We start from the raw sequence: 12,868 nt of genomic DNA on the forward strand, positions 1-12,868 counted from the left end.
ATCTACCTCTACACGACGCGGCACATGCACGTGCCCGCGCCGCCCGCGGCGACGATCACAGCGCCCGAGGCGCCGCCGACGCCGCCGGAGCGCCGCAGAAAGCGCGATGAACGACGGCACGCCGCCGACGAGAAACGCCCGGAGAAGCGGCGCACGGCCGACGAGGCGCGCGCGTTCCTCCGCGAGCGCGCGCAGCGCGAGCGCCTCAAGGGCCCGCGGTCGCAGCTCGACGAGCTGCCGCCGCGGCCGGGCCAGAAGCGGCCGGACGCCGCCGCGCGGTCGCCGCAGGAGCGCGCGGCGTCCGAGGGCATCGGGCGCGCGAGCAAGTGGGACCGGCGCGTGGCCTACAGCCCGCGGCCTCCGAAGAACGCGACGTTCCACGACTGGCTCCCGGCCTTCGAGGCCGCGTGCGGCCCGCCGAGCCCGAGCGACGACGACGTCGGCCCCGTGACCATCACGGACGAGACGACGACGACGCTGGACCGCGACGTCCTCGCGCGCGTCCGCGACTTCGACCGCTACCAGAAGGGCAAGCGGCGGCGGCTCCTCGGCGCGGACCCGCGCGCGACGACGCTCGACCCGTCCGCGCCGTTCCGCCTGCCCGTCGGCTGCGCGCCCCTGCACACGCGCAGCTTCCTCGCGGCCTACACGAACACGCGCGACGACGACCGCGCGGGCGACGACGCGGCCGCGGACGACGACCGGGGCCGCTACTGCGACGCCGCGACGTGTCTGCCGAACATGTTTTTGATCGGCGCGTCCAAGTCGGGCACGACGACGCTCTACGAGGCCCTGCGCGCGCACCCGCGCGTGCTCGAGATGTTCGCCGAGCCCCACACGAACGGCGAGACCCACGTCTTCACGGAGCCGCGGCCCGAGCGCGAGCTCGCGCTGCGCGCCGTCCGCCGGTCGCTGCCGCTGAAGCGGCGGAAGCTCTTCGCGCTCCAGCCCCGGCCCGGCGACGTGGACGGGCGCTGGCACTTGGACGAGAGCCGCGACGGGCCGACTTATGTCGTGGAGTACACGCCCCACTACCTCGTGCTGCCCGAGGTGCGGAGCTGGATCTGCGGCGCGCTGCGGGTCGCGGGGGCCGACTGCGGCCGCGCGAAGTTCGTCGCCATGCTCCGCGACCCGGCGAAGCGCGCCTTCTCCCAGTGGGTCATGAAGACCCACATGCGCGTGCCGATCTACAACGACCGGCGCTCCTTCTGGGACGCGGCGCAGGCGGGCATGCGCCACACGGGCAACTACGCGAAATGCTGGGACAAGGCGCTCGGCCTCGAGCCGAGCGACGCCGCGGACCGGCGCAAGATGCGCCGCAACTGGGACAAGCTCCAGACGCGGGCCTACAAGAACACGACGGCGCGCCGCGCGGGCGACGTCGTCGTCGACGACGCCGCGCGGGTCCTCGAGCTCGCCGCGGGCGACTGCCAGCCGAAGCGATTCCACAACAACCTCTTCCAGGCCTACGTGCTGAAGTCGGCCTACTACTACCAGCTCCTGCCCTGGTTCGCCGGCCAGGGGCGCCACAGCCTCCACGTGCTCACGCTCGAGGGCTTCGACGCGACGGCGCTCCAGCGGCTCCTCGTCTTCGCGGGGCTGAAATTCGTCGGCGACGGCGCCTACAAGTCCCTCGCCCAGGTCGAGGGCCTCGTCTCCGCCCAGCGCAACGTCGCCCGCGACGGCGGCACGGGCAAGATCGACGACGAGCACCGCGCGCTCCTCGACGACTACTTCCGGCCCATGAACCGGAAGCTCGACGCGCTCCTCGCGCCCGTCCTCGGCCGGCCGACGGGGTACCCCGTTTAAGGAGGCGCCTAGGCGACGTAGATCTTGCTCACGGAGGCGAAGTCCGCGCGGCACATGGGGCACTTCCCGTCCGCCGCGCGGATATCTTCCGCGCAGTCCTCGCAGAGGCAGACGTGCATGCAGGGCATGAGGATGACTGAGCACTTTGAATCCATGCACACTTTGCACTGCAGACTGTCCTTGAGCTTGGACTCGAGGTCGGCCTTCTCGCTCTTGACCTTCTTGAGGTTGCCGTCGGTGATGACGTCGCGGAGGTCGCGGAGCGTCATTCGCTTGGCGGCGGCGGGCTGCGCGGTGTCGTCCGTGAGGTCGACGACCTCATCTTCAGGGTTTTCGAGCTTGCGCTTGAGCGTGTCCCTCTCCCTTTTCACTCCAGCAATCTTCGAGCAAGCTCGCGAGCGAAGTCGGTCATAAGCGGCACTCGCGTCGTCCAAGTCCTTCTTGGTCGTAGCCAACTCCCGCTTCAGCTCCGCGTTCTCCTGCGCCAACTCCAAATTCCGCGCCACGATCCGCGATTCGACGGACGCCTGCTTCTCGCGAGCCTCGGCTGAGGCGGCCAGGGCATCGTCGAACTTCTGTTGGAAATGTCGAGCTTTGTCGGCCAGGGTCCGTAGCTCCGCTTCCACGTCGCCGACGGCGATCGCTCGCTTGGCGTCCACACTGCCTGCAGCGAGACGGTTGAGCGCCGACTTGGCAGGAGCTGATACTTCGGCGCTCACATCTCTGGCAAGTTCCATAAGGGGCGCGATTGCTCCCGCTGCGAAAATCGTGGCACGAACGTCATCGAAGAACGCGAGGTCCGCCAGCGCCCGAGTTGCATAAATTTTGGCTTGCGCTGCAACATTGGACGGGCTATTGATCCGAAGAATGTCGACAAGTGCTTCTACGCCCTTGGCCGCGACGATCGCTGTAGCGTTCACTTTCGTTGCGAGAAAGTACAATGCGTCCGCTGCATTACGCTTGGAGAGATAGAGCTTGCCGCTCTGGGCGATCGAGACTAGCAATTTGAGGGCACCAGACGTAACAATAGCGGGATGATGTTGGGGAGATTGCGCAATTTGAGCGAGCGTCCCCGCAGCATACTCCTCCTTTAACCCCACATGCTTTCCTCCGTCTCCGACGAGCGCGACGAGGTGGTCGATGCCACCACCCGCGACGATCGCGTCCGTCGCAGATTCAACGACTGACAGCATGCACAGCGCACGGCCAGCCCAGCCTCTCATTTCGTCTTTCGCTCCCTCTCCGCCGCGGACGAGCACGACGATCGGTGGAACGCATCCAGCGGCCACGATGTTAGCTTTGTTCCGATCGGTGTTCGCACGGTCGCCTCCGCAATTAATGAGTCTCTCCACCTCCCGCAAGGCCGCGAGTTTCTCATCGACGTCGCCCCCTTCTAGCTTGAGCCGGAGCGCGAGGAGATCGCGAGCGGCAGCAGCCATTTCCGAGCCAGCAATTACAATCGCATTCAACAACGCCCACGTTGAACCGAGCGGGCAGCCTCGCGAGGCAGCATGGCGCGCGGCAAGGACAAGGAGAACCGCAAGAAGCAGCGCAAGGCGTCGCGCGGAGACGCGAGCAACGGTCCCACGACAACGGCGGACCCGCGGCTCGTCGCGGCCTTCGTCGGCGTCGCGAGCATCTTCGCCGCCCTCGCGCTCAGCGGCGGCCCCGGCGAGCCGCCGGGCCTCGGCGGCGCGCCGCGGAGCCGGCGGTCGTCGGGCCGGCGGGGCGAGCTGCCCTACGGCGGCGTGAAGCCCGACTGCCGGCTCGACGTCCAGTCCGCGCGCGTCATCATGGCGGAGATGTTCGAGGTCATGCGCGTCGACCGCGACGCCGCGTTCGGGCAATTGGACCAGGTCATCGAGTGCGGGCCCGTCAACGTCGAGGAGGTCATGATGAACACGGGCACCTGGCGCGCGTCCGGCGGCGACTTCGACGAGGCGGCGAAGATCTTCGACGCCATGTGGGCGAGCGGCGGCGCGCAGCGGTCCGACATGGTCGACGGCGGCGCGCTCGACGCCTACGTCGACTCCCTGACGGCCCTGGGGCGGCTAGGCGACGTCGTGGCCGTCGTGTCCAAGGCCCTGGCGCAGCCGACGGAGAACGACGACCCCGACGACCTCGCCGCGACGCTGTGCCTCGCGCAGGCGCAGCTCGGCCTCCCCGCGGACGGCCTCGCGTTCCTCCCGGAGAGCTCCGCGGGCGGTGTCAGCGGCGGCGCGGGCGTCACCATTTTACAGTCCGTGGACGCCGACGGCGACGCGACGCGGAGCGGGTTCCTGGGGGCCGTGTGCCGGGGCAACGCGGCGCTCGTCGCCGGCGACTCGGACCGCGCCGCGGACCTCTTCGCAACGGTTTTGGAGCTGGCCTCGGACAGCGTCGCGGAGGTCGCCCTGGCGAAGAGCGGCCATCTGGACTACGTCGCGTCCGAGATGCGCGCGCGGAGCGGCGTCGCGGCGCCGGAGGCGGTGGTGACGGACTACGACGGCGCGGCGCTCGGCGGCCGGGCAGCGGCCGGCGGCTGGGCGCGGCCCGCGTTCTACGTCGGCCCCTGCGACATCGACCGCCGGGCGTCGCTCACGCCCGACGAGTTTATCAGCGAGTACGCCGCGCGGGGCAAGCCCGTCCTGCTCAAGGGCCCCGTCGACGACTGGGACGCGTTTTCCCAGTGGACGCGCGACCGCTTCCTGGCGGACTACGGCGACGAGCTCGTCGGCGTCCACGAGACCTCCGAGGACTCCGTGCGCCTCGCCCACTCCGTCGCCGGTGCGTGGCCGTTTTTTTTGTGTTTCTTCTCGTGAAACCGCTCCGTAGGTTGGTTCGAGCCGCCGGACGGCGTCGCGCCGCTGCGCGATTTCGTCGACGCGTACATGGGCCAGCAGCACGTCGAGGGCGAGGCGCCCTACGTCTGGGGCCCGCCGCCGGCGGGCCTGGGCAAGGCCTACGACGCCTACCTCGACGGCCTCTTCCGCGAGTCGGAGATCCACGACATCGCCGACGCGGAGCGCGGCCCGCTGACCGCGTTCTCGCTCGGCGGCGCGGGCTCGGGCGGCGCGTTCCACACGCGCGGCGCCCACCACACGGCGCTCATCTTCGGCGCGACGCAGTGGTTCCTCTTCCCGCCCGTGTCCTACGTGCCGCCGGGCGGCGTCGTCGGATTCGCGGCCGCGCTCGAGGCCGACGGCGGCTGGGCCCCGCCGCGGCCGCGGACCTGCGTCCAGCAGCCCGGCGAGCTGCTCTACGTGCCCACGGGCTGGCACAGCGCCCACGTCAATCTGGGGGATACCCTCGCGGTGAACACGCAGGTCGCGACGCCGACGCACATGCCGCTGAAGCGCGACGTCGAGCGGCGCACTGACGCGGACGGGAACGCCTACGAGGTCAACGCGAAGACCGGCGAGGTGGTCTACGTCGACGGCGCCGCGGAGGCCTACGCGCCCGACGACGACGACGACGACTTTTAAAACCTAGTCGTCGTCGAGTCTCCGGAGGTCGAGCTCGGCCTTGTACTCCAAATTCTGGTTCTGGAGGAACATGATGTCCTGGACGGAGTTCTGGAGCAGGGCCTTGAGCCGGTTGAGCTCGCCGCCGAGGGCGTCGCGCTCCTTGCCCGCGACGTCCATGACGCTCTTGAAGACCTCGAACTCCTTGTCCTTGGCCGCCGCGAGGACCGCGGCCTTCTCGCGCCGCTCGGCCTCGAGGTCCGCGTGGGCCGACTTGAGCTCCGCGTCGAGCGCCGCGATGCGCTTCTCGGCCTGGTGCTTGTAGTTTAAGGCATCACCCAACTTGGCCTGGAGCCCGGACTTGACGGCCTTGTGCTTCTCGACCTCCTCCTGGGTCAGGTGGACGTCGCCCCCCTTCGCCGCGTGGAGCGCGCGGAGCTCCTCGAGCTTCGCGCGCTCGAGCTTGGACGTGTGCTCGAGCTTCCAGAGCTCCTCCTGGACGGCCTCCGCCTTCTCCTTCTCGACCTCGGCCTCGTACTCGCTGTCGTGGACGCGTCGTTCGAGATCCTCGACCTCCTTCTCCAGCTTGTGCTTCTCGTCGACCTCCTTCGTCAGCACCTCGGCGGTGTGCTTGAGGTGGTCCCCCTCGAGCTTGACCATGGCGAGCTCCTGCTTCAGCAGCGCGTTCTCCTCGAGCGCGCCGTCGAGCTTCTGCCTCACCGTGTCCGCGTCTTTGACCCGCTCCTTCATGACCGTCTCCCGCCGCACGAGGCGGTCCGCCTGGTCCGCCATCTTCTTCCGCTCGCCCTCGAGCTGGGCCGCGAGGTAGGCGTCCTTCTGGGACTGGAAGGCGAGGCGCTCCTCCTCCTGGATGGCCTCCCGTAAACGGTCGTTCTCGGCGATCGTCGACGTCGCGGCCTGGAGCTCCGCCTTCTTCGTCGTGAGGAGCTGCTCGATGTCGTGGACCTCGACCTTGACGGCGGCGACGCGCTCGCGCACGCCCACGAGATTCTCCCGGAGCTCCTCGATGCCCGTGAGCGACTCGAGGAGCGCGTCCGCGCTCTGCTCCTTCGACGGGTGCGCGTCGTCCAAAGCCTCGTGGTCGTTCTGGGCGTGCTCGTAGGTCGCCATGGCCGCCTCGAGGTCCTTCTTCATGCCCTTGTACTGGTCCTTGAGACCCGCCTGCTCCTTGAGCTTCTTCGCCCGCAGGTCGCTGAGCCGGCGGATCTCCGCCAAGAGCGCGAGCTTCTCTTCTTTCACGGACGACATGACGTCCGCGACGGCGGCGTTCATGTTGTTCTTGCGCTCGGCCTCGAGCTCGGCACTCAACCGGGCGCGCTCCTCCCAGCCCTCGTCCTTCTGCTGCTCGATGGCCGCGATGCGGTCCGCGAGCTCGCGCTCCCGCTCGCGCGACTCGCGGACCTTCTCCTGGAGCTCGCGCTCCTGGGCCTCGCTCAGGTCGCCTGCACCGCCCTCGCCGCCGCCGCCGGCCTCGAGCGCCGCCCGCAATCTATCGATCTCCTCCTGGAGCTCGCGGATGACCTTCTCGTGGACGTCCTCGTTCCGCGTGACCTTGTTCTGGATCTTCTTCGCGCGCGACGCGTAGCGCAGCGTGCCCGTGGTCTCCTCCGCGTTGTAGTCCGCCGGCGAGCAGTTGGCGACCATGATCGTCGCCGCGTTGCCGCCCAGCGACTCCTGGAGGAGGCGCGTCAGTTTCGAGTTGCGGTAGGGCACGAACGGCGCGCCCTCGCTGAGCGCGTTGATGACGCCGCCCAAAGCCATGAGGCTCTGGTTGATGGCCGCGCCCTCCTTGAGCGTGGACCCCTCGGCGCCCGTCTTCGACGCGCGCTCGCTGCCCGCGAGGTCGACGAGGTTGAGCTTGGACGCGAGCGCGGTCTCGCGGCGGACGCCGTCCTCCTCGACGGCCGTCTTCTGCTGGATCTTCACGGTGAAGACGCTGTGGGACCGCGAGCTCCGCTCGTTCATCTGCGTCGACGCCACGCGCCGCACCTTGTTCCCCTGGTCCAGGAGCCGGAAGATGTCGTCGGGGTTCTTCACGGACCTGGGCAGGACAAGAGAGCGAAATTCCCAACTTCAAAGGCCTCTATCTCGGCCGTTTTCCACTCGTTTCGGCTGATTTTTGGACGAGCGATCATCTCTCGGAACGGTCTCGACGCGTGAATGATTTTCCCGGAACGCGCGCGCGCGGAACACTCACATTGAAGCGACGTTGAATCACCCTTGTCCTGCCCTGTCACGGACAGCTCGCAGAGCGGCTCGACGTAGATGCCCAGGTCCGGGTGCTCGCGGATCTTCAGGTTGTCGCCCGACGTCGGGTTGAGCAGGTCGTGGATGACCTCGTTGTAGATCTCGAGGTAGCTCACGGTGATCATGAAGCGCACCTCGCCCGGCGCGCCCGCGGCCTCGCCGTCCGCGTCGACGGCCGGCGGCTTGCCCCGGCTCGCGCCGCGCGGGCTGCCCCCGAGGTCGCCGCCCTTGTCCTTGAGCACGCCGTCGACGCGGCCGAAGAGGTCGCCCGTGAGCCGCGGGATGATGCCCTGGAGGTCGCCGTCGCTCGGCACGCCCATCATCGTGAACGTCTTGCCCGAGCCCGTCTGCCCGTACGCGAACATCGTGCCGTTGTAGCCCTCGAGCGCCTTGGTGATGAGGGGCGCGCCGATCTCGTCGTAGATGTCCTTCTGGTTCGTGCCCGGCGCGTAGACGTGGTCGAAGGTGAACATGTGCTCCTTGCTGTCCTCGGACCCGTCGCCCTCGACCTTGATGGAGCAGTCGGCCTTGTTCACGTTGACGACCGTGCGCGCGCCCATGGTCGTCTCCTTCGACGACAGCGGCCGGCACCGCACGGCGACGCGCACGTTCGTCGACGCCATCTCTCCTCTGCGCTGTTGTGTCCTGCAGCTCAGGGCAGCATCATGCGCGACACATCGAGAAAGCCGCCGGACGGTTGGACTTCAATTTGGGCCGTAATGTAAAGATGCTGCATTCTCTGTTAGGTGCTTTACCATTTCGGCGTCCAGATCAATCGAGATTGACGCCCGTGTACGCCACAGGCGACGACGACGATCGAGCATCTCGCGCCTCGACGTCCGCCGGACGACGGACGGGCACCGCGCGCGCCGGAACTGGCGGCATAGGCGTCGGCCCGGCCGATGATGGACGTCCATTCGAAGCGGCTGCCCACGCGGCTGCCCAGCGTCGCGACGTCGGCCCCCGGCGAGGCGCCCGCGGCGCCGCCGAGCGCCGCGAGCCCGAAGAACGACTCGAGCGACGCCGCGCCGCCGACGGCGGCCCCGACGACGACGCGGCCCGACGTCTTCATCGGCATCCCCGGCCCGCGCCGGTCCTTCGGCCAGTTCTCCGTCGCGGTGCCGGCGAGCGCGGCGCCGACGGCGGGCGCCGCGGCGCCCGCGAAGCCGCAGCCGGCGTCGTCGACGATCACGTTCACGGTCCAGGACCTGACGCGGGCGCCGAACCCGGCGCGGGGCTCCCGGGGCTCGCGGGGCTCCATCGTCACGGACCCGCACGCGTTCGCGCTGAAACGCGCGCAGCTGAAGAAGAAGTGGAAGGAGTCGCCGACGGCGTCGCGGCGGTCCCTCAAGAGCGAGGAGCTCCACGCGCTCCACAGAAAAAGCGAGGCGGCGACGCCGCCGAAGGCGGACGCCGCCGACCGCGGCGCGAAGTGGCCCGCGCGCCGGGTCGCGCCCGAGCCCGCGTTCTTCCCGACGATCGCGGCGACGCCGTCGCCGCCCAAGGGCAGGAAACCGAGCGGTACCAACTAAGCAATTAAAAGTCGAGCTTCTCGCCGCAGAGGAAGAACTTGGAGATGAACTGGCGATACCTGCGAGCGCGCGCGCGTCGCAGCGCGGCGCGGGCGGGCGGCTGGCGGGCGCGGCGCGGGGAAGGGGCGGGGCGGGGGTGGGACGTGCGAGGACGCGGGCGAGTACTCCCATTGGGGGTCGCAGCCGAGCTTCGGGTCCGACGTGTACTTGAGCTGCAGCCGGCCGAAGCGCCGCGGCCCGCCCTCGCCGTTGAGCTCGTAGTCCTCCGTGGACCAGGAGATGGGCAGCTCCCAGCCCGGCACGGGCACGTCGAAGATGGACCAGCGGTAGGCCTCGTCCATCCAGTTCGTGCCCGGCTCCTCGACCGCGAGCTTCACCAGAATCTTGCACATCTCGCGGTGCTCCCAGGACCGCAGGTCCAACACATAAATGCGCTCCGGGTGCACGGGGTTCTGCGTGTTGAGCCAGCCCAGGCGGTGGAGCACCTCGAGCTGCTCCTGGGGCTCCAGAATCGTGAAGATCTGCCAGTAGTTCTTCATGTCGATGCACCGCGCGTGGAGCAGGATCGCCACGTAGACGCGGCAGAAGTCGTCCGTGGGGAAGGATTTCACGATCCAGATGATCTGCTCCATGGACAGCCAGATGGACATGGTCGCGACGCGGAGCGTCGCGATCTTGTAGTAGACGATGGAATACGCGCGCGCGGGCAAGATGCTCGAGTCCGTCTTCTCCTTGCGCGCCTGCTTCGACGGCGGCAGCACCTCGAATTCCCCGAAGCCCGGCTCGTCGTCGGACTCCGACTCCGACTCCGACTCGAGCGCCGCGTAGTTGCGGTGCGTCGCGCGGACGTTGTCCGTGAGCCCCGCGGACGGCTCGCCCGCGGCGGCCGCGGACTCGGGGCTGCCGTCCTTCATGAGGTCCGCCGTGTCCTGCTTGTCGCCCGTGTCCTTCTCGTCGACGGCCGTGCCCAGAATCTTCGCCATGTCGCGCGCCTTCTCGACGCCGAGCCAATCGGTCACGACGTACGTGCTCGCGCGCAAGTCGCGCCACTGGTTCACGACGTCGCGCCGCATGATCCACCAGGGCATCTCGATGCCGAGCACCGTGCCCATGGACCCGACGCCCGTGCGCTTCGTCGCGTTCTTGCGCCGGTTGCCGCGGCCGTCGTCGGAGTCGGAGCTCGAGTCGTCGCTGTCGAACTCGTCGGACGACGACGTCGACTCGTCGTCGAAGTCGGGCACGGGCACGTCCGTGCGGCTCGCGCGGCGGTAGGCCATCTCGCGCGCCGCGTCGCCGCCCCGGTCCTTGAGCGTCCGCTGCTCGCCGGGCGCCGCGACCTTGTCGCGGTCGCTCGCGCCGCAGCCCGTCTTACCGGACGCGGACGGCGCGAAGAAGGACTGGCGCTCGCGGCGGATGGGGTTCATCGTATGATAGAACTTGGACACGCGGCTCAGCTCGCCCAATTCGAGCACCTGGCAGAGCTGGATGAAGCGGCGCACGGAGAGCGGCCGCGTCGACTTCTTCGGCCGCCGCGTGGACACGAAGTCGAACTTGAGGCGCCCGCGCCGGGGCATGTCGACGAACCAGGAGCTGTTGAGCTCTAACGCTTTATCCTCGTAGAACTCGTTGCGGAAGTTCTGCCAGTTGCCTTTTTGGGACGTGTCGAGGCGGCCCGACGCTCGGCCGACCATGATCTGCGCGTTGTTGACCTCCGCGAGCTTGAGCGCCGCGCGGCGGTGGTTCGCCTCCCGCAGATCGAGCATGTAGAAGCCCGTCGGGTTGCCCGTCACGGCGTCGAAGAGGGGGCCCATGCGCTCCCTCAGCTTGACGCGCGAGTCCAAATTCAAATTCTTCTCGACGAGCGCGCAGGCCTCGTCCGTCGACGACATGACCGGCAGCAGCTTCCCGAGCATCTCGTACTCGTCCAAGCCGTTCTCGCAGCCGTCGAGCAGCGACTGGGCCTGGACGGCCGTGAAGTAGATGTCCGTGTTCGACACGGCCTTGTTGAAGAGCATCGCGCGGTCCGACTCGAGGGAGCAGAGCTGCATGTTCTTCACGAGGCCCTCGTTGCCGAGGTCCGTGCAGTAGAGGTCGACGCCCGGCGGGTGGGGCTCGGCCGTGAACTGGATGTGGAGCCAGCCCTCCGTGGGCACGACCCACGCGCCGCCCGTCTTCGCGTCGACGAGCGTGTCGAGCTTCTCGGGCTTCTTGGCGAGGAACGTGCCCATGGCCCACTGGACGAACTCGCCGCGTTCTATAGATAAGGACCCGTCGAGGTCGTAGGTGGCGATGACGCGCGTCGCGGCCTCGATCGATTTGTCCAGCACTCCGAGGTGCTCGAGCCCGAGCTGCATCTCGAGGACGTCGATGGACCCCGACGCGTTCGAGTCGATGCCGTCAAACAAAGCGTAGAAGACGGCGGCGAGGACGCCGTCGACGCCGCCGTGCGCGCCGTCGAGCCGCGCGTCGACCATGTCGACGCCGTCCCGCGTGGGCTTCGCGCCCATGGCCTTGAGCAGCGCGACGATCTTCGGCCGCTTCTCCTTGCGGTCCTTGAGCGTTCTATCCAACTCCTTCGCGGGCTTGAACCAGGCCCGGTCCGCGTTGTCCGCGCTGTCCAGATCCGCGCCCGTGCCCCGCAAGTACGCCGCCGCGCGGCCCGCGCCCGGCCGGCCGCCCTTCTTCTCCTTCTTGCGCTTGAGCTCGATGGGAATGTGGCGCACGGCCTTCTTCTTGTCCTTGCCCTTCTTGCCCTTTTTCCCCGGCGACGGCTTCTTCTCTTCCTCCTCCTCCTCCTCGTCGCCCTTGGGCGGCGTCCAGAAGATGGACTTGAAGTTGCAGCCGTGGCGCGTCGCCGCGAGGCGGTACAACTCGCGGGCGACCATCTGGGCGTAGGGCGTCGCCATGTCCAGCGTGTAGTCGCCCGTCGGGTGGATCGGGTTGAAGAGCACGCCGCCGTGCGCGAGGCCGGCCTGGTTCTCCTGCTCCATCTCCGCGTTCGCGAAGCTGATGTGGAGGAAGCGGTCCGGCAGCTGGCAGCGCCGCACGGCCGTGATCAGCGCCTCGCCGCCGCGGCGGCCCAGGGGGTTGCCCGACATGTCGAGCTTGTGGAGCGTACTGTTGGAAGTGAACGCGGACGCGATGACCATGGCCGCCGTGGGCGTGATGGCGTTGTAGGACAGGTCCAGCTCCTTCAGCGCGCCGTTGGCGGCGAGGGCGATGCCAAGGAACTGGGCCGGCTCGTCCTGGAAGGCGTTGTAGGCCAGGTTGAGCTTCGTCAAAGTGGAGTTGTGCGCGAGCGCCATGCCGAGCTCCTTCGCGGAGTCCTTGCGGATCTTGTTCCAGGCCACGTCGAGCTCCTGGAGCTTGTAGTTCTCCTGGAGCATGTCGGCGATGGCCTCGCCGCCCGTCGTCAGGTCCGGGTTCACGATGTTCAGGTTCTCCGCGTCGCCGATGAGGTTGTCCGCGAGCGAGATGATCTCCAGGCTCCGGTTGTGCGTGAGGTCCTGCATGAAGTCCGCGCACTCGAAGTCGTCGATGTCCGCCGTCGCGAGCCAGAGCTTGCGCAACTTGCAGTAGGCCGACCCGAGGTAGTCGCGGAGCGTCGCCGCGGAGTCGTCCATGTCGTTGCCGCTGAGGTCGAGCGCCGTGAGCCGCGGCAGCTCGCGCACGGCCTCGAGCAGGGGCGTCAGCGAGTCGTCCGTGAGCCGGTTGTCCCGCAGGAGCAGCGTGTCCACCGTCGGCAGGCCCGAGATGACCTTGCACAGCGAGATCAAAATCGTGTCGCCGACGCCCGCGCCGTTCAGGTCCAGCGTG

At 68.5% G+C, this 12,868-nt stretch overlaps 3 protein-coding genes across 3 annotated transcripts; 1 reads left to right on the forward strand and 2 right to left on the reverse strand.

Annotated features, from left to right (window-relative positions):
• Positions 1-24: 24 nt before the first annotated feature.
• AURANDRAFT_63179 (hypothetical protein) lies at positions 25-1,809 on the forward strand (the record flags this gene model as incomplete). Its single annotated transcript, XM_009037350.1, has 1 exon — positions 25-1,809. One exon carries the CDS (start codon positions 25-27, stop codon positions 1,807-1,809), a length of 1,785 nt encoding a protein of 594 aa, XP_009035598.1.
• Positions 1,810-6,677: 4,868 nt separating this feature from the next.
• Positions 6,678-8,143, reverse strand: AURANDRAFT_24671 (hypothetical protein; the record flags this gene model as incomplete). The annotated part of the gene is made up of 3 exons (XM_009037549.1): positions 6,678-7,314; positions 7,515-7,675; positions 7,772-8,143. Coding segments are annotated over 3 exons (1,170 nt in total), but the record flags the coding sequence as incomplete, so codon positions are not given.
• A 4,010-nt stretch (positions 8,144-12,153) lies between these two features.
• On the reverse strand, positions 12,154-12,459 carry AURANDRAFT_17223 (hypothetical protein; the record flags this gene model as incomplete). The annotated part of the gene is made up of 1 exon (XM_009037548.1): positions 12,154-12,459. A coding segment is annotated over one exon (306 nt), but the record flags the coding sequence as incomplete, so codon positions are not given.
• Between the last annotated feature and the right edge of the window lie 409 nt (positions 12,460-12,868).

Source organism: Aureococcus anophagefferens (assembly GCF_000186865.1).
Source record: "Aureococcus anophagefferens unplaced genomic scaffold AURANscaffold_6, whole genome shotgun sequence".
NCBI classification, from domain to species: Eukaryota; class Pelagophyceae; order Pelagomonadales; family Pelagomonadaceae; genus Aureococcus; species Aureococcus anophagefferens.